General features: G+C 49.6%; 1 protein-coding gene across 1 annotated transcript in view; it reads right to left on the bottom strand.

The window, feature by feature from the left end:
• Positions 1-9,835, bottom strand: part of Sfrp1 (secreted frizzled related protein 1) — a 38,507-nt gene extending 28,672 nt beyond the window's left edge. Inside the window, exons 1-2 of the mRNA XM_021218879.2 lie at positions 8,965-9,835; positions 3,968-4,045 (exon numbers count right to left, since the gene is read on the bottom strand). Of these exons, the coding sequence (XP_021074538.1) occupies positions 3,968-4,045; positions 8,965-9,508 (622 nt within the window). The 5' untranslated portion in view covers positions 9,509-9,835. The remainder of the gene's footprint in view (positions 1-3,967; positions 4,046-8,964) is intronic.
• Positions 9,836-24,519: the final 14,684 nt, after the last annotated feature.

Below are 24,519 nucleotides of genomic sequence, written 5' to 3'. Positions count from 1 at the left end.
AGAGAGAGAGAGAGAGAGAGAGAGAGAGAGAGAGAGAGAGAGAGAGAGAGAGAGAGAGCACTGTGGGCATGAGCTTTTAACACTAAGGTTATCAATGTAGAAGCTTGCAAATGCTACGCTGGCCTCTTGAAGAACTGTGCACAGCACCCAGTCATTGTAGTGCAGCAGCAGGCAGGGTGACCACCATTTTGAGACCAAAGGCTTTGCATCAGCTAACCATGGGCTCCCCACATCTGCAGCCTGATCCGGGCTGATCTGGGTGAATTCCTGAGCATCCGCGTGTGCACACACACTTTCTGCTGTTGTTTTTGCCTGTTTGGGGGAGGGGGGGATATGTGCTGCGCATCAAGAGGGTAGAGCGCATGAGGAGAGAATATGGCAAGGCAGACAGGCCATAGGGTTGAAAAATGCACCATCCAGGGGGCGAGGTAGCAGGCTCAGCATGTCCAGCTCCACACTGGGGATGAGGGTACTAGGATGCAAAGGGAGAGTGAGTAAGAGAGTAAGAGTGTGTGCTCACCCCTGAGGAGCACACAGGCTCACACACTGCTTTCCAGCAACCGGTATCTTCCTACTGGGGACACCAGGGCCACTTAATACAAAGCTTGATCCCTGGAGTGGGGAGTCAAACATTCTTTGCCTTGTGTTAGCTCGCATTGTCAGCGGCTTTTGTTTTCTAACTGAATCCCATCAGTGTGGCTGGCTGCCTCTCTTCCTTGAAATGAACCGAGCTAAGCAACACGTTTCTCAACAAGGCTGCATTCTGCAGGGGCGCTCAAAGGGCAGGGCTAAGCTCAGTCCCCACTGAGAGAGAGAGAGAGAGAGAGAGAGAGAGAGAGAGAGAGAGAGAGAGAGAGAGAATATCCTATTTATCGGTTCCTAAAAACCTTACAAACAAAAAAGCCTCAGAGAAGCCTGACCCATCCAGTGCTCACCATGCCCACACAGGCACCTGTGTGCTGTAGTCATTGTTCTCCATCTTATAGGAGAGGAGGAGGCCCCTCTGTGAGTCAGAGTAGGCCAAGGGAGGAAGGCAGCTCCTTCCTTCCACATCATTGGGTGGACTTCGTAAAATGAACTGTAATGCAAGATCTCGGAGGACCCCACGAACCTAAGAAGAAAATACTTTTAGGGTTACGGGACAGCATTAAATAGCCCATCACTCTGGACCACCGAGCCCAACTGGTTATTGATTAAGAGGCACTCCTTTAAGTAGCGCTGACCTGGGGGCTGCTGGCTTGGCAGGAATCTACTGCAGTAGGGGAGTGACCGACAAAGGTAAGTCGAGGCACATCCTCTGGACTTCTGCCAACCTTTTCACGTCAGGTTCCCCGGAAGGCTTGTAGCCCTTGACTTCCAAATGTATCTGCAAATCCCCCAAGGGACAGAATTTGGGGATGAGAGCAAGAGAATGGGGCGGGGAGAATTAATGACGATTTGGGATCGATCCGTTCCAGACAAAGATCCTGGACCTACATCTACTTTCTCAACAAGGCTGCGCGCTGGCTTTGGCCTTTTAATTCCTATAACCTCTGCTCTAAAGGAAAACCACCGCTCTCTAGAAAATCGGGGATTGATGTCTAGTAGGGATTTAAAAATCTAAAGTTAAATTTTAACTTATTCGAGGTAGGTATATTTGGACCAGTGTCTAGCAGAATTCATTCTGCTCCATAAATATTAAGTAAAAGGATGCATGCAGATAAAGACTCGAACCCATGCACAAGAAGTCAGTTCCAGCCAATCACCTCCATTCCTTCAGGTCTAGGGCTTTTTGTCCCGTGTCCCTGAACCTGATTAAGTCCATAAAACATGCGGCATCCAGCAGAGCCTGACTCTCTGGGCTCCGTCTGAGATCGTTCCCCATACTCACACCATGTCTAAGATCGATGACTTGGGAAGAACAACTCCTTCCCCCCCCCCCCCCGGGAGCCTCTGGGATTCTTCCAACCCTCCCCCATGGAACAAAAGGCTTCCTGTCAGGGCTCCTCTGAGATTCTATTCACCCTCTTGTTGCCCTTCCTTCCAGGTTTATCATCCATCGTCGGGAAGGACCCAGTGTCTATCTTTGTGGATAAAAAGCTTGTAGCTGCCACAATCTGCGACTATGTACCCACACACACTGGTCTGAGCCCAGTTTGGGGCACCTCCTGAGGCAAGGAAAGAGACTTAACATCAAGACAACGGGAGTGACTTTTTGTGGTATATGTACACATATACCATCCATAGCTTGCTTGTTGATATAGGCCTGGCTATGTAGCCCAGACTGGTCTCAAACTTAAGCTCTTCCTGCCTCCTCCACCCGAAAGTGCTGGGATTATAGATATGCACCACCACACTCAATTTCTTGCTCAGATTTTAAAGGAATTCGAAATAAAACTCTAGGTACGGTGACCTGTACCTATATTCCCAACGTAGGGAAGTAGATGTAAAAAGATGTAGAGTCCGAAGCTAGCCTGTGCTACATAGCCAGTGAAAGACCATCCTAGGCTACATCCAGGACTGTTTAAAAAAAAAAAGTCTTAAAAAAATTTTAAGAGGAAAAATAAGAAAAAAAACGGGAACGGGTATGACTTACACAAGCAACAAAATGTAGCAGAAACCGGGTGTTTTTCTTACACATACTATTGCCCTCTGGATAACAAATGAGACAAATATAAACACATGATAACAAAATTAAAGCCATCAGAAATAAGCATAGCTTTTTAAGAATGTGTGGCCCATAGGCCCAGTGAGGAACGGTGCCTGTCACCAAGCCTGACAACCCAAGTTTCATCCCCAGCAACCACGTGGACAGGAGAAAAATGTGTACCGTGATACACGAACTCCTTGGGCTTGCGAGTGTCCGCACACGCGTGTGGAGCTCACTGGAGCACAGCCCTTCACAGTATCAGACTCGCCCTGTCATGTCGGGTTAATGAAAACACAGTGGCTCTGAACAGACGGGAAGACTCACGTCACCTACCTTTATCCCTTCTCTCCTAAGAAGCGGGAGAAATCCACCCTAGAACTTCAAGCATCAGTCCGAATCTGTCTGTCCTTCAGCAAAACGGTCCTGGCCCTGGCTGCTGCTCTGCGTCCAGCAATGGAGACCAAGACAGGGAGGGGGCGGGCTCCGCAAGGTCACAGCTAATACTTAGGTTCTCAGAGGTCAGAAGTCGATGGGTTTTCCTGTTGGCCAGAGTGGCCAATCTAGGAGGGTCCTGGATTTGCTCCCTAGCCCAGGCTAGCCCCACTCTGGCAGCTGCAGGTGCCAATTCAGAATTCTCTCTCAAACCAGAGTATCTTAGGAAGTAGGGACAGACATCACTCTCCTGAGACAAGGCTGATGATCTTTGCCTGGAAAACTCTGACTAGGACCTCAGGTGATAATGAGGCCAAAATCTTCAGATCCCAGGAAGGCACCCCACCCACCCCAGGCCGGTTCAGTGCAGGGTAGAGTAGTGCTGACACCTAGGGGTGGATATAAAAATCAAATCATAGAGAAGGAGCCAAATCGGGGCTGCTTCCGCAGCAGATGAAGAGAACTGTACAGTCTCGCTCTTCAGCTTCACCCCCGTCCCTAAGTCTGCACCCCTCTGCCATTAAAGGAGATTCCCCAAAACCTGAAACACAGAGGCATAAGCAGCCTAACTTTAAGGAAAGTTGGTCCAAGCTGGGCACAGTGGTGCATCCCTTTAATCTCAGCACTTGGGAGGCAGAGACGGGCAGATCTCTAAGTTTGAGGCTAGTCTGGTCTGCAGAGTGAGTTCCAGGACAGCCATGGACAAAAGATGGTCCATGCTCACTCTGCCGAGACAGACTTCCTTTTGCCTAAGAAAGAAAATGAGAGGAAGGAGGCAGAAGACGTGAGTGAAGCTCAAATGAGACGTTCCTATTAGCTTATGTCTGCAGGGGTGGAGGTTGAGACGTGGGATAAGGAAAGGCGGGGATTCCAAAGCCCCCCAATGAGGCTGGAACTCGGTCTTACCAAACTCGCTTGCACAGAGATGTTCAATGATGGCCTCCGACTTCAACTCGTTGTCACATGGAGGACACACAGTTGTACCTAGCAAGGGAAACCAAGCAGAAACAGAAGCTGTAAGTCATGATGATGGGGACCCCCGGACAACAGGCCAGGCAGGAGCCAGGCTAACAAGATCTAGAGGTCTTCTGCGGCTCCTGAAAGGCTTCTTGTGAGTAACGGTGAAGGGGTCCTGAACTCAGAACCTAACGCGGAGGCAGGTGAATGCTTTCACCAAACATTTCGGCCTAGATACGCTGAATGTGACGGTTATTTAATCTACTATTTGGGGTAGGTAGTGACAGGTCCAGGCTGATGTGAGTATCTGAAGGGAAAAAAGCAAAAAACAAAACAAAAAACAAAGAAACAAAACACACACACACATGCACGCACGCGCGCGCGCACACACACACACAAACCTAGATGGCTTAAAAGCCAAAACAGATCTCAGGAACTGTCTCTTAGTTTCTTCCTCCTCCACTTTATCTAGCCCTCTTTGATTCCGGCCCCCCTCCTTATCAGCAGATTCTGAACAAGACAGCCCATCAATTTGACCAGGTCTCTAGGACCAAGAGAACAGCAATACTCAATTACTCAAGCCCAGGGCCCTGAGGTGCCATTGGGACTCCAAAAAAAAAAAAAAAAAAAAGCCTGTGGGGTGGGGGAGGGGAGGGGAGGAACTAGCAAGAGCCACCAAATGGAGGACAGAACTGGCCAAGGGAGGAAACCCTTTGGATGGTCTTTTATGAAGTGCTTTGAAGAGATCCGTACGTGCGTGCATACATGCATGCGTGCGTGCGTGCGTGCGTGCGTGCGTACCGCAAGCCACTGGGAGGCAGCTAGACCCCCGTAGGAAGGGGCTTCAGAGGCCTCTTTGGAAGGGCAGAGATAATGTGTTTATAGGAGACTCCTCCAAGGGCTGAATTCTTCTTCTTCCTCCTCCTCCTCCTCCTCCTCCTCACTGTTCACTGTCTACCAAACAATGTTGAGCTTACTGATGGCCTAGAAAACCTAAGCATGGTCCACTCTCAGTACCTTGGTCGCTGGAAGCCAGACCCTAGCTGAAGCCGAAAGGAAGTCACCCTAAAACAGAAGCCAAAGGGAGGTTCGGTGTGCTGAACACCTCTGCTCACTGGCTTTCTTTTCCCATCCCATATGGGTTCACCAACACCTGCTCTGATCCCTCCCTCTCCGCACCTGCATCCCCCTCACCCCCAGGGCTCAGCTCAGGACCTTCAGTTCCCCAGCCCGCTCCCTCCAAGGCTGGGAACACACCTCCAATCTATCTCTGCCACTTTCTCTCCCACATGGAACACACTCTGGCAGCTAGCTGCCTTTCAAATTTTAGGAGCAGAAGGAAGCACTGTACAAGCTAAGCAAGCCTCTGTTGGGCTAGATGTTGGAAATACACCAGAGCTTGTGATTGGGTTCTGAAAGTAACGTTTCTGAATAAAAACAAACAAACATACAAGCCTCTTTCCCAGAAATCTCCATCGTGGTATCTGCTTTCCATGTAAAGAAAGAAAAAGGAAGGGAAGTAGATAGAACCATGTGACCTATAATAGGAACATGAACTCTGGGTTTCCTCTGTTTTTGTAGTTGCTGGTTTCTTCTTCTTCTTCTTCTTCTTCTTCTTCTTCTTCTTCTTCTTCTTCTTCTTCTTCTTCTTCTTCTTCTTCTTCTTCAAGTAGAAGTTATCACATTGCAAAGTTCAAGGTATAAAACGTTGAACAAGGCATTCTAGGCCCCCTTCATACACCCCAAAACTCTACTGGCATTTCCAGGCTCTACACTCCAACAGGACAAGCAGTTTCAGCCTGTGGATTGAGCCCAGCCAGCAAGCACTCTCAGAGGCTTCGGGGGGGGGGGGGAGCTGAGGGGTGCACAGTGAGAGGTGGATCACCCTGGATTCTCAATGTGGCTTTTCCTCCTCTCAGTACTTCCAGTGAAGAGCTGAGCAGCTCTCACTAGAGAGAGGAGAGTGTGTAATGCAATATTCATCTCTGCCCCTTGTGTGTGTCTGGGGCCCTGCAAGACTGCCTCGCGGGAGTAACCAACTGAGACTTCCATTGGACAGGTGAACCGAATCATGGCGGTAAAGTGCGAAACCAATGAATGAAAGGCTTACAGGTTTTGTACTTCCTTACTGGTTATGAGGAAGTGGAGGGGGAAAGGCCAACGCTGAAGCCAGGACTAAGATTGCTTTGTGAAATCAATGTGTATAGGGAGAGAGTGAGGGAGAGGAGCTGGAAGAGAGGTGGGGGGAAGGGAGAGGCAGAGGCAGAGGTGGGGCGATTGATTTTCCCTGGGCAGCTAGCTCACTGAGGAGAGGAAGAAGTACCATAATGGAGAGTCAGGGAGAAGTAAGAGCTCCCTGGCCTCTCCAGTCTGTGACTTAACCTGGCTGATTTAATGCACAGCGTGTCTAAACAACAGGACGGAACAAGACAGGCTCGCTCTCCCAACTCAGTGAAACTTGGCAGGGAAGGAGAATGACCATTTATTAAATGAATGTAATGTATGTCCAACCAAGGCTTAGAAGTCAGTTTTCTGGGACGGACGGCATAATTGCTTTCCCTGACAGAAGCTAGGGTACCAGGAGCGGCCACTGTTTGAAAGAGAGAGAGAAAAAAAGTCTTTGACTCATTACTCACGAGCGGACTTACCTTTAATAACAAGGAGCTCTCCTATCCCCCCAAAACCTGTATCCAAGCCTATCCAAGATGTAGCACTATGTTGAAAGTTTAGATCTCCGTAATGGGGATGCAGAATAGACGAGGAACAGAACAAGGCACCTGTGTGGAACTTACTATCATTCCCAAAGTCCCAGGGCTTGTTCCAGAGCCACCAGAGCCTAAGGTTTTGAGGACCAGTGGTGTAATCTGTCTTAACCTTTCCCCTAGCCAGCTCAACACTCAACTGACAGACAGCCCTGTGGGGCAAAAGTGGGTATCCATTGTGTGGGACACCCTCCTAATGATGTCTCTCTGGAAATCAAAAATCACTTAAGAGAAAGCCAACCTACCCAGAGAAAGCCTGCCAGACAACACACAACACATACAACACATACACACACACACCTTGATTCAGCAAAGAATTCCTCCATCTGAGCACGGGACAAGGAGGAACCAGACACATGGAACCACACAGAAGCATCCATAAATGAGTAAAGGGTGAGTGTGCCCTTGCTCTGCCCGTCACTTGGAGGCACTTGTTTGTGTGGCCTCTCCCTCAGAAACAGCACCGCCACCCCCAAAATCTGGTCCTCTTGCCTGCAAACATCAGGCCCTTTACACAAAGCCGTTTCTCACAGGCGTCCACTCTAAGCCCACCAATGATCCTAGCAAAGGGTAATCAATCAGTGACCATGGGGAATGGACAGAATTCAAGCAAAGTTGGCCACAGGCTCTCCTGGCAGGCAAGGAAACTGTGGTCTGCAGGGGGCTGAGGGGGTAGGAAGGGAGGGCAGCTCAATGGGGACAGAAAGCACAGTACTGGCCTAGGGAAATGCTCGACCCCCAGTGAGCCACCTCAAATGGCTACACATACCAGCCCCAAGGACAGAGGTGCCCAGGGCTACCATTTACCTTACAGGCTGGGGCCCACGCCAGACAAGGGCAATCACTTTGGACCCACCTTCCTCCCTAGAATGAATAGGAGCCTTCAGACTTCCCTCATGCCTAACCCAGTCCTCACTCTGGGGCAGCAAAATGAGGCACCAACAAGAGGCACTTGGCAGTGCATGCACGCCTGTAATCTTAGAACTGAGGAGATTGAAACAGGAGGAATTTGTGTTCAAGACCAGCCTGGGCTGAACACCAAGAGACTAAGACCCTGCTTTAGAAAGCCAAGACACTCAACACTTCAAGATAAGTAGTCTCCCCTTCAGAAATGGCCGGGAGGTGCCCGCTTCTGTGACAAGGGCCACTGGACAAGAATATCTGTTATATACTCCTGAGGCTCACCCCACAGGAATGAACCCAGTCAGGATTCATACCACCAGCGTGCTGTGGTGCAGCTTTGGGTTCTGTGTGGGTTTCTGGTTTGGTTTTGTTTGAGTCTCCAGATTTTCTTTTTCCCTCTCACATGAAAAGTTCCCTTGAGATACAGGGTTCCTAAGAGAAATTCTGCCCCCTCCCCAGGGTTCAGTATTTGCAGCGCCCAATTTGCAGGTCCTCACCCTTCCAGGAGGAGATAAACAATGAGCTAATTACATTTTTATCTTTCTAATTACCTAAGGATTTGTGTGAAGGAGAGAGGCAGGGGGTAAGCAAGGCTGGGGCTCCAGAGATTTTTTGCATCCCCCTTGGTTTGCTAACTCAAAGTTGCTGCCTGAATTTAGAGGCGAAGAAACAGAAGTTGCGCTTTCTCAACTTCTTTCCTCCTCCAGGTCTGCAACAGGACTGGAAGATGGGCTAAGCAGAAAGGATTTCTTATTGATGGTTTTGTTTTTAGAAAAAAAAAAAAATAGTTTACAAACTTATGAAAATAAATCCCTCAGTCTGAAGTTTGGGGGTTGTTTGTTTGCTTGTTTTTGTAGTTTGAGCGAGTGGTTTTCCAAGGGAGCAATGTCTGTCTCAGATGTTAACAGTTTTGGAACAGGACCCTGCGCTCTCCCTAAAGAGATAGACGTCTTTTTATTTAAAACCTAGGCTTTGCTTTCTTTCAGGTATGGAAAACGCCAGACTGGAGCTTAGTAAGAGCAATTCCAGCTCACAAATACACACACACACACACACACACACACACACACACACACACACACACACCGCCGTGGCTCACCAAGCCATCACGGAGTACCTGGGGCAGGAGAAGCGCCAAGCGACGCCTGGGCCTCCCAGACGCTTTCGGGATCCGGTCTGCAAACCGGTTGCAGTGCGGCTCCCGGGCTTTTCCCCCTCTACAGCCCGGGGCCAGTGCGGATGGGCACGGAGGTTCGAGGGCGTGGGAAGGCGTACCCTTACCTTGGGGCTTCGAGGCTTCGGTGGCATTGGGCGGGGTCATGGCGATGCAGACGTCGCCCTCAGGAAACTTGTCACATTTGAGCATCTCAGGCCAGTAGAAGCCGAAGAACTGCATGACCGGCTCACACGAGTCGCGCACGGCCTCGCAGAGCCAGCGACACGGGTAGATGGGCCGGTCCAGACAGACGGGCGCGAAGAGCGAGCAGAGGAAGACCTGGGTGCCCATGTGGCAGTTCTTGTTGAGCAGCGGCACCCAGCTGCTGGCCTGCTGCTTCACCTCTGCCATGGTCTCGTGCTCCAGCAGGTTGGGCAGCACCATCTTCTTGTAGCCCACGTTGTGGCACAGCCTCAGGTCCACCGGGATGTCCACGCACTGCGGGGGCTTGGTGTAGAAGCGCCCGCTCTGATACGAGCCGATGTCGGACTGGAAGCTCACGTAGTCGTACTCGCTGGCCGATCCCGCGGCCAGCATCGCGGCGGCCAACGCCAGCAGCACGCCCGAGGCGGCCCCGCCGCGACCCCGCGCGCTGCGCCCGACGCCCATGCTGCTCGGCGACGTCGGGGCTGCCCACGCTGCCTTCACGCGCGCGTCCCGCTGCAAACTTCCCGGAGCCTCCGGGGACAAAGGCGCAGTGCCGGGCCCCGTCCGGCTCGGCGGCCGCGAGCTGCTCCCCGGGTCTCCGATCGATGGGGTCCTCGGCTGCAGCAGGTCGCCGCGGCGGGGCTGGCGCGGGACGGGGAGCGCGCGGGGCCGAGTGCTGTCCCGGCTCGCGGAGGCGCGGCGGGCTGCGGGCTGCTGCACCTACTTGCGACGCTGCAGCTCGAGTGCGCGGTGTGCGGGTGGCCGAGCCCTGGATCTCCCCGCGCGCAGCCAATCAGCTCCGCGCTGCCGGGAGCCGCTCTCCACACCGCGTCAGTCAGCCGCACAGTTAACCAATCGCCGCGCCGGCCAGAGGGATCAGTTTACTAGAACTAGACCCAGGTCAACACCCCTTAAAAAGCAAAACCAAAAACTAAGCAAGTACTTTCGAAGGAGGCAAATGCATAGGGAAGAGAGTAGTTAGAATTGCGGGGTGGGTGGAGACAGAGTTGGACGCTGTAATTAGTGTAAGTGGGTTTGTTTAAAAAAAAAGAAAAGAAAAAAGGACTCTTCATAATACTTGCAAATTGATGCAGTTGCGACGACTTTTTTCTACTTCTTTCCTAGTTCCAAGGAACTACGCAACAGACCAGCCCTTCGCTCCACGGTTTAAATCTTATGTACAGAGTCAGACTGCTTCCCAGCTGCTCCGATGGACAGGCTGAACTTTGGGAGCTCTTTTAAATTCCCGGGAGTCTGGGCTTTTGCAGAGAAGGTGGTGTTTGTGGCTGTGTTCAAAATGCAACCTCTTTCCAGGTGACCGAAGGCAGACCGGGAAAGGGGCTTACTGGTCGCGTAGATATTAGCTCCCGAGGACAATTTACGTTTTTAAACGATATTTTTTCAGATCCTATTCAAGTCTCAGCTCTGCAGACAACACATCTGTGCACAAACATATACACACACAAAGAGACACATTTGTGAATTAGAAAACCAAAGCACTAAAAATACCAGCAGGACTGGGTGGGTGGATACCAACTCTATCGGTCAGATACACATGCTAATTCAGAGGTCAAGAAACCAAAGGTGTGTCGTCCCCTCCCCCATAAGGCAAAAGCCAAGCCAGAAAGAATAGCTGAGTCCTCCTCTAGCCGCCCCCACCCCTGACCACACCCACCCACTACTCACTTCCTGGGAACAGCTTGAGTGTTCCCCATACTCCCCTTACATTCAGAGAGCTAGGGGTGGGATCTAGAGTAGAGACCGCACAAGCGGTCCGAGAAGTTCTCTGCATCTCCTCATTCTGTGTCCTTCAGGGTGGGTGGAGGGGCAACGGAGGGTGCAGTGTGTTGCGGTTCTGGGTGGCAAATGGGTCGCCACTCCTAGTGGCAAGGCCCAACACAGTAGACCCAATTTCTCCGTTCCGAGTAAAAGCTCCAGAACTTGCAAAGATGCGGGGCTACCTTCTTAAAGCAATCTTACACACGCTGATGCTGTGACTCTACTGCGGGAAGGAGCTGCAGCAGGCGGTCAACATGCCTGTCCTTCCTGGGCTGATGAAAGATGCTCAAGCCAAACAGGCATGTTTGGGTAAGGGGAAAAGTCATGCAGAGCAAGACTGTGGATGACCAGGGGTTAATCAAGAAACAGCCCGCAGTGCTCTTCTCCCCGCCCCCCCCCCCCCCAGGAGCTAAGGAACCACATGCTTCAGCCAGCACAGAAGGCAGGAGACCAGGCCACTGTGTCTCAATTCAGTGGCAGTCAGGGCTGAAACTGCTTGCTAGAGCGTCATGGTTCTCTCCCCAGGCCAGATCCTTTTTCCGATTTCAGATGTCTGATCGCTTCTTCATTGGAAAGAATCATGTTGGTAGATAAACAGCCTTTGCCCTCTGCTTTAAAGTAGTCTCAAGATTTAACCCACCCATCCCCTCACTCACCTGTGTACAATTCTCCCAAATAGCAAGAGGATTGGGGTCTACCCTCTGTTACACAGCTGGGAATGAGTGCAGGTGAACCCACCTCTGGTGGCTTTGGAAGTCTTCATCAATCCATTCTCGGGAAGAACTAACCTACATCCAGTCATCCTTGTTGACTTAGATGTCCCACCCACCCCCCTCCCATGGTCACTGCTATGCTTTGCCCTCTGGGGCTAAGCTATGGGCACAGCTATCGTGTTGGATAAGGGATGTCAGTAGTTGTGTATTTCTGAATCCTTCTGAGGTCCAGCTGGGAAGGGAGACCTCTGGGTCTTGATCCCACTGATGGATGTCCATCTCATTGAGATGGAAAAAAAAAAAAATGTCCCCGTAGACCACATGATATACAGCACAGTGTCAGCCAAGGCAGACTGCGCCCCACTCCCTAGTTTTCAGGTCAGCAGATCTCTCACTTTAAACTCTAATCCACCTCTCTCTGATAAGTGTATGCCTGGGAGAAAATTCTAGAACAAAGGACACTTAAAATGCTATTGTCCTAGTGCCGCTCCCAGAAGCCTGGGCTTCGGAGTTTGAGAACTGTGGACCAGGAGAGTGCCCTGGCATCTTCCTGCCCTAACAGTTTAGGTGAGCAGGGACAGAATAGAGCTTTGTCCTTTCTCACCTTAGAAAGCTCTGGGTTTTCCCACACAGCGAGGTACCCGTACATGAAGACTGGAAAGGACTTTTCCATTGCTTCACCTCAGCTTCAGGGAACCGTTTACTGGTCTCAAAGCTGACAGGAGATGGGGATCACGGAGAAACCTCCCAGTGCCTTGCTGGTAAGTCTCCTTCCACACAGAGAAGGTAAAACTAGGAGAGGAGGATGCTCCCTGGGCCGTGGCTTGTCTTCCATTCCAGTAACTTTTATCCTCTCCGGGAATGTGAGCCTCTAAGTTGGGAAACACATTATAGGGCCTCAGTCATGCCCTCAATATGCTTCCAGCTCCCAGGAAGTGCACCCTGTATCTCTGGACAATAGCCTGTTGCCATGCAAGACTATACATGTTTATTCACCTGCTTGTGACCAACTGTTCTGCTACTTATAAAGCACAGGGCGTGAACGCTCAGCCTGCCTAGTGGCACCAGCACACAGAAGGCAAAGACAGGCGGATCTCTGTAAGCTTGAGGCCAGCCAGGACCACACCGTGAAACCCTGCCCCCCCCCAAAAAAAAAGTATTGAATAATCAGTGTCCAGGATGATATGAGGTACACTTCTAGTCACAGATGGATGCCTTAACATAGTACTCACTGTGAGATACCACGAAACATGGGACTATGTCCTGAGATAGATGTCTCTAGTCTACCTTTGGGTGAGTAACTTTGAATCTCCTGACTCCTAACTGACTTGTCCCTCCGTGGCTGTAGGAAAGTCTGGAAATAAAAGCTTAGTCAGGCCTGGTTCTGTGAACCAATGAGAAGACCATGACAGGGAGCTCACAGGTTCTCAAAGGGAACCTACTACTGTTACTTAGCTCAATGGCCATTGTCTTAGTTAAGGGTTTACTACTGTGAAGAGACACCGTGACCAAGGCAAGTCTTATAAAGGACAACGTTTAATTGGAGCTAGCTTACAGGTTCAGAGGTTCAGTCCATTATCATCAAGGCAGGATCAGGGCAATATCCAGGCAGGCATGGGGCTGGAGAAGCTGAGAGAGTTCCACCTCTTGTTCTGAAGGCAGCTAGGAGAAGACTGGCTTCCAGGCAGCTGGAATGAGGGTCTTAAAGCCCACACACAACGTGATACACTCCCTCCGACAAGGCCACACCTACTCCAAGAAGGCCACACCTCCAAAGAGTGCCACTCTCTGGGCCAAGCATATACAAACCATCACAGTCACAATGCCAAACCACTCTCTAAATACCCGTGTTTATAGCCATGGGTTAGTACTGCTCTCAGCTTTTGTCGGAGAAACTGCTTGTGCAGCAGGTAGCAGGTAGTGCGGAGACTCACACCAGTTCGTAACTATGCAGTGCCTGGCCCTGAACAGGACAGCTGGATTTCCTCCTGCAGGGCTCAGGGAGAATCTCAGAAGAGGGGGCAGAAAGAATGCAAGAGCCGAAGGATGGGGAGGCACAAACCAGCATCTTTTGGACATGCCATGTTCACAGCACTGGTGAGCTCACCCACTGCAGCAGTGGGTGACTGCACAAGACTGGGCCCATCAACATTTCATCATGATGGGGGAGGGGCCTGTGACATCTGTCTCCTCCCAGAGGCTCTACTGGGCAGCTAAAGTTTGCTAAAGTAGCAGTGTCCTCTCCTTTGGCGTTGTAGCCAGCTGTAAGTCCTCCAGTCAATAACTTCCCATGGATGTGCATGCAAGCAATTCTGATGGAATGCCAAGGGTCACACACAAGGACCTGAAGGTAGGAAGGGGACTTATGGCACAGAAGAATTTCAGTGGGAGGGAGATAAGAGAGGGAAAGGGGGTCAGGGCCAAGGCCATCGCAATGTATCCATCCCTTGGCACCGTTCTTAGCTGGAGCAGCTGCAGATCTCACTGCTACTATCAAACCATCTTGCATGTTTGGGACACAGCCACCCTGTGGATGCAGTCCACCAGGATGTTCTTCTTTCCCTGTAGGGGGACTTTCACTCCCAGTAATTACTTGCCCTCAGGATGCATAGTGTTCTTTTCTACCTTTACCCCAGTAGTGGTCTTGGGAAGACAACATTAGCCATTCACCTGCGGCGAGTGGTTATGGTCACTATTCCTGCCTCTCTGATCAAAGATAACCTTCCCTACTCTCCAGAGGGGGTCTTTGTCAAATTGAACCTAGACACCTTTATTCATTCCCGAATATTGTAATTCGTTTACAAATCTATGAACTGTGAACTAAAGTACCGTCTTTCAGAAAGAATCAGAGTTCCCTGAAGGCCAGCAGAAAGAGTGGAAGCAGGCAACTTCGGGAGGTAGGAGGAAGGGGGACCCTCTAGAATGTACCAGAGACCTGGGAGGTGAGAGACTCTCGGGACTCAATGGAAGGGACCTTAGATGAAATGCCCTACAGTGGGGAGCAGGAACTTGTAGAGCCCACCTCCAGAAGAAAGACAGGGCATCAAGTGAAGGGATGGGGTTGCCATCCCACAGTCAAAAACTCTGACCCAGAATTGTTCCTGTCTAAAAGAACTGCAGAGACAAAAATGGAGAAGAGCCTGAGGGAAAGGAGGTCCAGTGACAGGGCCACATTGGGATCCAGCTCAAGGGGAGGCTCCAGGGCCTGACACTACTGCTGATGCTTACAGATGGCTGCCCTCCAAGAGGCCCAACAAGCAGCTGAAAGAGCCAGATGCTTACTTACATCCAACCAGTGGACAGAAGCCGGGGACCCTTGTGGTTGAATTAGGGAAAAGCTGGAAGAAGCTGGGGAAGAAGGCGACCCCATAGGAAGACCAGCAGTCTCAACTAACCTGGGTCCCCCCCAAGATCTCTCAGACACTGAGCTACCAACCAGGCAGCATACACTAGCTGTTCGAGGTCCCCAACACATACACAGCAGAGGACTGCCTGGTCTGGCCTCAGTGAGAGAAGATGCACCTAAATCTGGAGAGACCTGAGGCTCCAGGAAGTGGGGAGGTATAGTGGGGTGAGGATAGGAGGGAGTTGGGGGGGGTAAGACTTCCTCTTAGAGACAATGAATAGTCAGAGGGCAGAGCTGGAGGGGAATAACAATTGAACTGTAAAAAAAAAAAAAAAAAAAAAAAAAAAAAAAAAAAAAAAAAAAAAAAAGATGAAAGAATAATAATAAAACAAAAGAGAGACAGAAATCAGAGTTAAATAGCACAATTTAGACACAAATTTGTAAAACCAACCAAAAAGAAAAAAAGAAAGAAAGAAAGAAAGAAAGAAAGAAAGAAGAAAGAAAGAAAGAAAGAAAGAAAGAAAGAAAGAAAGAAAGAGAAAGAAAGAAAGAAAAGAAATGGAAATGAAATAGTCAGCTATTTCTGTGATTTAAATCCTCAGCGACCCTTGGATGAAATAGGTGCCTTCACCCAGGAACTGCAGAATGGAGCCCAGCTGTATTAGGACATCAGTGCACATCTGTCCTTCAGAGCGCTGCCCCAGCTTCACATCCTGCCACCCTCTGCCCCTCCCCACCTCTCGGGTTGTTGTTTGTATGTGCGTTTACCTCTGTGGTCCACAGACTTATAAGTAAAAACAGTTAGATTTGAAGTTTACATAAGCCATAAGTCTTATCTGCAGTGTAAGTGTGCCCCATATAATATTTGGGGCATACTTTTACTTTTGAAAAAAAAAAAAAAAAAAAAAAAAAGTACTTCTTGGGCTAAAGAGATGGCTCAGTGGTTAAGAGCACTCACTGATCTTCCAGAGGTCCTGAGTTCAATTCCCAGCAACCACATGATGGCTCACAGCCATGTGTAATGGGGGGTCTGATGCCCTTTCTGGTGCGTCTGAAGACAGCTACAGTGTACTCATATACATAAAATAAATAATTCTTTTTTTTTAATCTTTAAAAAATGTACTTCTTGTTTGTCTAAAACTCTGGATTTCACTGGGTGTCCTGTCTCTTGTCTGGCAACCCCGCCCATCCCTCTTTCCAGTGATGCTATGCCTGACCCTTTCTCCAAGGAGTCCCTCCTCTGCAGCATTCTAATCCTAGTCAGATCAATCCCTTCCTTTCTTTCTTTCTTTCTTTCTTTCTTTCTTTCTTTCTTTCTTTCTTTCTTTCTTTCTTTCTTTTTCTTTCTTTCTTTCTCCCTCTCCCCCTCCTTCACCTCCTCCTTCCACTCCTCCCTTTCCCCCTCCCTCTCCCCCTCCCTCTCTTCTCCTCTCTCCTAGGCACCCAAGGTACCCAGACATGTCTACCCTGCATAGCTGCTGGCTTCTGAGGACTTGCCACAGGTCTATGAGTTTATAGAGGGCAGGACTTTGGTCTGTCTTACCAGCAGTCACTGCATCCCAGCCCCTAACACTGTACCAGGTACAGTCAGGCCCTGCATCCTGGTAGCTAGCAAAAGGCACAGGCTTGGTGGAGCACTGCCCTTGAGCTCTGATGTTGCACTAAGATTTCTGGGGACCAAGGAAGTAAGTATGAAGAAGTAGCTCATGTGGTTCCCTCTGTTTTCAGCAAAGAAAATTATCTCCCGGGTCTGAATCCTATGGTGACTGGTTGTTATGAAGACTTTAGAATGGAAGCCTTCTATACAGGCTTCTTTCCTCCCCGGAGTCTCGCTGTGTGCAGCAGTTTATCCCTCATTGCCACTGTCTGTCCCAAGGAAGAGGTTGCTCAGTAGAAGATAGGAGGTGGGTGGTCATAAGCAGAGCAGCTGGTTCTGGGCAAAGATAAAGAGCTTCCTGGACAGAAATCCTGCCCGAGCCCTTGGCACACAGACCCAGAAGCAGCGTCCTATACAACAGGAGCTAGTACACACATGGCACAGGGGAAGGAGGGTGGGAGTCTGGGAGCTTCCAGCAGCATCATCTGGGAAAGGGGAAATGAAGTGATAGAAGGGTGTTCCCTGGTGTGACACCTAGCTCCAGGTCATCTCTAGCTCTAGCTTCAAGGCTCAGGGATGTCACGGAGCAGGAGAAACCAGCCTTGAGGAAACCAGGCTGGCCATCCTGCTCTTGGCAGAGAGCGAAAGTGAAGAGGAGGGGAGGGCCATAAATCTGCCCACACTGCACCACAGGGACGTGCAACTCAGAGCGCAGGCCTCAGACCATGTGCTAATTTACATAACCCTTACTCACAGGCTGGAGGCTGTCTGCCGCCCTCATGAAGGGCTTGAACAGAGGGCTCCTGGAATATAAAAGAGGTGCTAGAGAAGAGGAGCATCCTCTTCTCTAGCGGTCCCTGTGAACGCATTTTCTCGACTGTACGTATATCCCAGCTCCACCTGGCTGATCGGTACCTCAGTCCTCCACGATTTGAGAAGCATGACTAACCTGAGCTAAGCAAGCCCTTTTTTTCCCGAGCGGGCTGACTTTTTCTATGTCTCTCCAGCTTCCTTTGATGTCTATTATCATATATGGACCTCCTCAAAACCCTCTGAGTTGCTGAGGATTCCGTGTTTCTATCTAACAGAAGCAAATACGCGGATTCAGCGTGGTGGGTCGCTTGCCAGTAGCCCAGTCCCTAAAGCACTGTAGTGGAGGACAGGAACAGAAGCCCTCGGGCCTTGTGCTAAGTCTGACTGCCTTCGGCTAATACCTGGAGAGAGGGGGACCTGAGCACTTTTGGCAGTTAGTGACCTGTTACTGTGAATTATCACACCAGACTTTTTCAAGAGTCTGGGAGGGGAGAGAGAAGGAGAGTTCCTAAGTGAAGCAAGCCTGTGAGGTGCCTTGGGATTATTTGGTCTAGGATGGGAGGAGGGTAGGATTAACAGTGGACACTACATCACCTCCTCCAGTGGATGATTGGTGGCCACAGGGAAGAGCTAAGCCAGCATCGTCTTAGCTTGCAGGCTGCTACCAAGAAGATGATGTAGAAATCCTGCTGATAGGAGGTGGCCCAGAAGAACTCACCTGGATAAAAAGGCTGAGGAGGCTCAGGCTGTGCCCATGAGAAGGACGTGAGGCAAGGGTCTGCTGGAATTGTATGAGTCTTCTGATGCTGAGAGTGAATGGAATTGAAGCCTAATGAGAGGCATTAGCCAAGACTGCACATAGGGAAAACCAGCCATGCAGCCAGGGCAGCTCTGGGGCAGCTCTACAGTGGTCAGAAGCAGACATTCAGCTCTCAGCTCAGGTTCCCCATAAGCAGGACTATGCTCCCCACCAGGACAAAGAAACTCGCACCTCCCCGGGATCTCAACCTCCACAGCCTTTAGCTAAACTCACTTACCTGTCGGGAGGTCTTATTTTTATTATATTCTGTGTATGTGCATGCCTGTGAATATGCATGCGTGTATGTGTGTGTGCATGTGTGTGTACGTGTCTGTATGTGCATGTATGTGTGCATGTGTGTGTTCATGCTTGTATGTATATGGGTGTGCATGTATGTGTATGTGTGCATGTGTGTGTTCATGCTTGTGTGTATATGTGTGTGCATGTATGTGTATGTGTGCATGTGTATGTGTGCTCATGCTTGTGCATGTGTGTGTGCGCATATATGTGTATGTGGGTATGTATATATATATATATGTGGACATGTGTGTGTTCATGCTTGTGTGTATATGTACATGTATGTGCATGCTTGCTTTATGTGTATGTGTGTCACAATGCTCCTTTGGAGGTTAGAAGACACCTTTCAGGACTAGGTTCTCTCTTTCTACCATGTTGGCTCCAGCTGTCTTGCCGGCTACCTTCTTGAAATCAGTCTTATGACCCAACTCTGACCAGTGTCCAGTAAATAGATGTTGGTATGTGGGAAAGTGTTGTAACTCAGACAGCCTAAGAGGTCACACACTTTGGCTCTTCCCTCCTTCTCCTATCTGAAATCTAGATACAACACCGGGAGGTAAAGCCTGTCTGTGAACCCCGGCACACAGTGATGCTGGAACAGAACGGCAGAAGGAACCTAGAGCTGCCCACCCGGAATACTTTCAGGCAAGACCTACGTTATCCCAATCGCACTTTATCCAGACGATGGCTTTTCTATTTTAAGCAACTAAAAGCAAACTGGATGGCTCAGGTCATTAACGCAGGGCTTTTCCGGGCAGTTAGAAAACATAAAGGCTGAAAGATCAATTTTTACTATTTCCTAGCAATCCTCTACTCTAAACCCCATCCCCAGACCAGCAGCAGCTGCACCCAGAATGCTCCAGTGTGATGAGCTAAGAAAACTCCGTGTGTATTTAAGACAGAGACACTCCGCTTTTCCATGTCGGAGCCTCTCTCCTGAACCTAGTGGTGGGCTCCTGCTTCCGCCACATGCTGTGACAGTCTATTTGGTGTGGCTGGAAGTGTCAGCCTGTGAGCACACAGTGCACTGTCACCCTCTATCTTGCAGCCCTCAGGGAGTCCTTGAAGGCCCACTTTTTCCAAAGATGAGATTGATGAGCACAGAGAGGTCCATCGGCCTCCTCGAGGGCAGAGGATTCAGAGGGAGGCATGAAATCGTGGGTGGGAAGAGGAAGCGGGGAAGCGGAGACTTCGGGGATCGCCTGGCTCTTTCTCACCTTAGAACATTCAGGATCTGTCTCTACCCAGGAACAGCCTTTCATCAGATCCTTCTAATAGTTACAGCACTACGGGAAAAGCCACAGTGTCCCACCAGAAAGCTATAGTTTGTTCATCAAGCCCTTTTGCTTTTTAACTATAGTCAGACCACTGAATGGTTTAACACACAGTCTAAAGCTACGTAAATAACAAATTCCCAAATAGAGTCACTCAGCCCTAACACAGGCTTTCCACGCTCCACATTAACTCCTCTGGTGTGAAGGGGTTTACAACAGTTTGGGTCCATCCAAAAACTATATAACCGGCTGGCTGTTCTTTAAGTCCCTGCAAAGCCTTCATGTGCTTCATCCTGCAGAGCCACTTTTACTGCTATCGTTATGTCCTCTGAAAGGAGAATATGTTCTCTTGGGAGAATGGAATGTTCCACATTCTGCATGGCCTCCACTCATTTGAATTCCCAGCTTTGGGTTTTATTTCCATCCCCCTCCCATGGAAATTGTCTCCTCGAAATTAGTGGGGATTTCGCATGGGAGTCTAATTTCCCTGTCTCCCCAGATGCAGCTCAGTGTGTGGCGGGGCTCTCTGAGCTCTGCTCTCTAGATTGCAGAAGTCGGTGGGTCATCTGCACACAGTGCCCCAGGGTTTGAGCTGCATCCTGTGGAGGAGAGGGAACCTGGAGATAGACTGCCTGATCCCTGAGTACAGAAGGTCTCCCAGTGAGGAGGAGGAGAGATGCATGCAGAGATAGGGAGGGAAACAGAACTCATAGCATGATGGCATGGGGCAGGTAGAGATGGGAAGCTGAGGCCGAGGAGATACCACAGTCAGCACCACAGTGTGGACCTTACATACCCCAAAGCCTATGTAATAAATGCTTGATCACCAGCCTCTACTGAGAAAGAATAGAGCCTTTGGGAAATAGGCCTACTGGAAGGGAATGAGGTCACTGTATGTGAGCCTATGATAATACTGGGTGCCTCCCTTCTCTCAGTCTCTCTCTCTCTCTCTCTCTCTCTCTCTCTNTCTCTCTCTGTCTCTCTCTCTCTGTCTCTCTGTCTCTCTCTCTCTCTCACACACACACACACACACACACACGCATACACACACATTCATACATGTACATGCACAGACATGCATATAGGCACAGGCACACACATACACATGCATACACACATGCATGCACACACACATGCACATACACATATACATACACAGGTACATATATACACATGGATATACATATAACATACACACACTTATGTGCATACACACATATACATGCACAACCACACACACACATGTACACATGCACATACAAGCACACACACATTCACACACAGGCACATATACACATGCACACACATGCACACACATACATTTATATACATACACAGGCACATACACACACATGGATATATATATAACATGCACACACTCATGTGCATACACACATATACATGCACATCCATACACACACATGCACATACAAAGCACACATGCATTCACACACACAGGCACATAGACATACGCATACACACAAGCATGTGCACACACATACACATATGTGCACACACAGGCATACACAAACATGCACACGCATATACACACATACACACATGCACACATCCGCAGGCACACATTTGCATTGCTTGTTCATTCCTCACCAAACTGTTCTAAAGAGCAGGTTTTCATTCTGGTTCTTTATAAGACAGAGTCAGGTACCTACAAGGGCAAGTTCACTGGTAATAAGGGAGGGGGACAGAGAACAAGAAATGACGAGATAGTGCTGATGTCCAGAAAAGGAGAGCGAGCTCTGAGGAGTGAGCTCATCCAGCCTGGGGGTCAGGAAGGCCCATTTCCAACCCAGGGTCCTGTTAGGGGAGACACCGGAGCCAGCCTAGCCCTCCAGCCTCCCTTCCTCCTTTGGTGAAATTTTCCACCCAGGAAGGTTCTAGGTTTGAAAAGCTGAACAATAGGGGCAATGACTCCCACGGCCTCATTTGTTACACTTAAGGCCCGATGTGACAAGCCAGGCACCCACCCTGAAGCCCCTTGCCCTTTTCTTCTGCCCTTCATGTTTCTCCTGGTCTGGTTATAACTGGCCTTAGAAAAAAAAAGATGTGCAATGTCCCTGCCCCGAGGTCTCCTGGCAGAGCGATGTGTCCGGTGGGTAGGAACAGAAGACAAGGGGTTCGTGGGCTATGTAACTGGTAACTGTCCTTTGAAGAGATGGGGTCTAAAAAAAGGCCAGGGCCTAGTCAGGAGCCACATGTGTCTCATGACATAGAAGCCACCAGCTACCTCCAGCATCCATAGGCATCTCTAGCCCTCTTGCCAGGCCTTCAGTCACTCTCTGCTCCTCTTTTTGTCCCCACTTTAAGGTTCCATCAGCAGTGCTGCCCCATGGCTGTTTTCAGGGCTCCTCTCTAGTGCTGGAGGGGGTCTGTGCAGGGCTGGAGCAGGGTTGGGGGAGGAATCTGGAGGAATGCAGCCCTCCCCCACCCCAGCACCCAGTGAGAGCTGTATGCATAATAGAATACATTAGCCCCCACTATTCAGCCCTGCCTCTTTAAGAACAATGGTGACAACTGAGCTGATTTTTGCCAAATGACTGGTTTTCTTCCACTCTGGAGCAGAGTGGAGCTGGCCAGACAAAGTCCATCCTTGATGCTTCCAAGCGTCTTGGCTGCTGGGGACCAGGGCACGGGGTTTTTTCCTAGACCCTTGCGCTTGTCGTGGACACTAACCATTAGGCTTCCCGAGGCAGAGACACGGGGGTCTCGAGGCGAGGAGGGGCTGCCACTCAGAAAATGGGCAGAAAGAGAGCACGTATTTAACACAAGCTATCCAGCACCAGTGGTGGGCTCCGGTGGACTTTATTATCTGGGGTTTTATGGAAGAGAAAAAAAAAGATTCATGCAGCTGTTAGGAGGGAACATGCTGTCACATGTGAGGCCGCAAGGCACCTGCCTCACGGAAGTACACTGCTGGGTAAAGAGTTCAGCTTCTAAGGGCAAGGCCCGGCATGCCCTTGGGCAATCTCTTCACTCTGGTCCCAGGTTCTTCCTGTGGGAGGAAACTTGACTAGGTAGGCCAAGACCCTTCACACTTGGACACCTGATGTTAAAAGAATGCAAAGGTTCCCTTTACCATCCTAACTGAAAACCGTTTGAAAAAAAAAAAAAAAAAAAAAAAACGGAAAGCCGCCCCCCCCCCCCAAGGCAAANAACGGAAAGCCGCCCCCCCCCCCCAAGGCAAAGCAAATGTTTAGTGTGATTGCTACAGATACAGACATTGGCAAAGACGGCCGGGAACAGAGGGGAGCAGATGCCAGAAACAGAGTTAACCTGTTGGACGTTTAAAAAAAAAAAAAAAAATCAACTCCCATAGCTCCCAGGTTAAAACTGAAGACAGGCGGGTGACCAGGTAGGCACAGCCATGAAGAGATGCTGTGCGTCTCTTTTCCCATTACAGAGCCCGCTGACCCTTGACTTTCTCTTCTGCCATGGATACAGTTAGCACCTTATAAACAAAACCAGGCTCACAGTCCTAGGCTTTTAGCACCCACCTTTCCTCACTCCCTCTCTCTCTCTCTCCCACCCTTTCCTCCTTACAGTCATCTCTACTCCTCTCTCTCCTCTTCTACCCACCCCGCCCCCAGCACCAGGGAAACCAGAATCCCCGACATTCACAACATTCAGGTATGCTAAGCAAGTAACCCCACTGCTTCCAGCCCTGCATTTTCTTCTGAGACATTACATAATCAGCATCGACACTTTTGAGAGTTTCTCCCTGGTTTTTTTAGTGGCCCTGAAAAAGTCACCCTAAGCCCTTAAAGATCTGACCTAGAAAGCGGGGCATCTTTGAAAAGAAACTCTGCCAGCTTCCCTCAGACATCCCCACTCGGCGAGGATGACTCCCCTCCCCATCATGAGGACTCTTTTTCTTGCTTTCCTTCCCACATTTTCTGATTCCCTTAGATACCACGGGTTGGCTCTCTTATTCAGTCTACCTTCCAACACTGCCAACACAAAACAAATGCTCCCCGAGGCCAGAGATTACAGTTAGCTGTTTCTCTATCCCATAAAACAGTGCTCAAGCATGTAGGAAACTCAATAAATAGCACTGCAGAAAGAATAAAGGAGTAAGTAGATGATTTTACAAATGTTGTTTGGAGAAAGCGTGCTACAGATGTGCATATCATGAGATTTAGACATTCTCAGAAAGAAGAAAAGCTGTCCCCTAAGGTATGGGGGGGGGGACGTCCCCTAAAGTGTTTATTACTTCTGGACCCTGAGAGCTTCTTCCATTTTCTTCATTTTCTATAGTTCCTGCAATGACTATAGAGGCTACTTTTGTAAATAAGGTAAAAGAGGAAGTCCTAATTTTTGAAAAAGAAGACAGATTGGCAGCACAGAATCAACCCAGGGCACAGAGAATAAATAACTCGAGGCTCTTAAGGCTCAATTACACAATGCTTCTTTAAAAAATCCTACTTCATTTTAAGCATTGGGTGGTTATTGCAAAAGATCGAATCTTCTCATTTTCTGGATAAGTGCCCCTATTGTCCGCTCCACGGTGCGTGTGGAATCAATCGTATACTCCATCTTCCACACAGACCACACAGAAGCGAAGAAGGGGGGGGGGACTCGCTCAGGCCAACAATCAATCAACAGATATTTAATGAGCTCCTACTATGTGCAAGGTCGGTGCAAGTTTGTATGTTCTCGCACAGTCTCTGGCTCACTTTCCTGTTCCTGTACCTATTCCTCCCTCTTGCATCCCTCCACCCCCAGTCTGCTCTCTTGGACTTCCTGCGCCCCCGCTGGGCATCTATCTGGTCACTCAACTATTAGTGCCCTCTCCATAAAAAAGAAAGAAAAGAGAAGTCTCCAGATGTCTTCCACCTGC

The sequence above is a fragment of the Mus pahari genome, chromosome 19 (assembly GCF_900095145.1).
Source record: "Mus pahari chromosome 19, PAHARI_EIJ_v1.1, whole genome shotgun sequence".
Taxonomy (NCBI): domain Eukaryota; kingdom Metazoa; phylum Chordata; class Mammalia; order Rodentia; family Muridae; genus Mus; species Mus pahari.
Note: the sequence above shows the minus strand (reverse complement) of the source record. Positions and strands in the feature narration are given on the sequence as shown.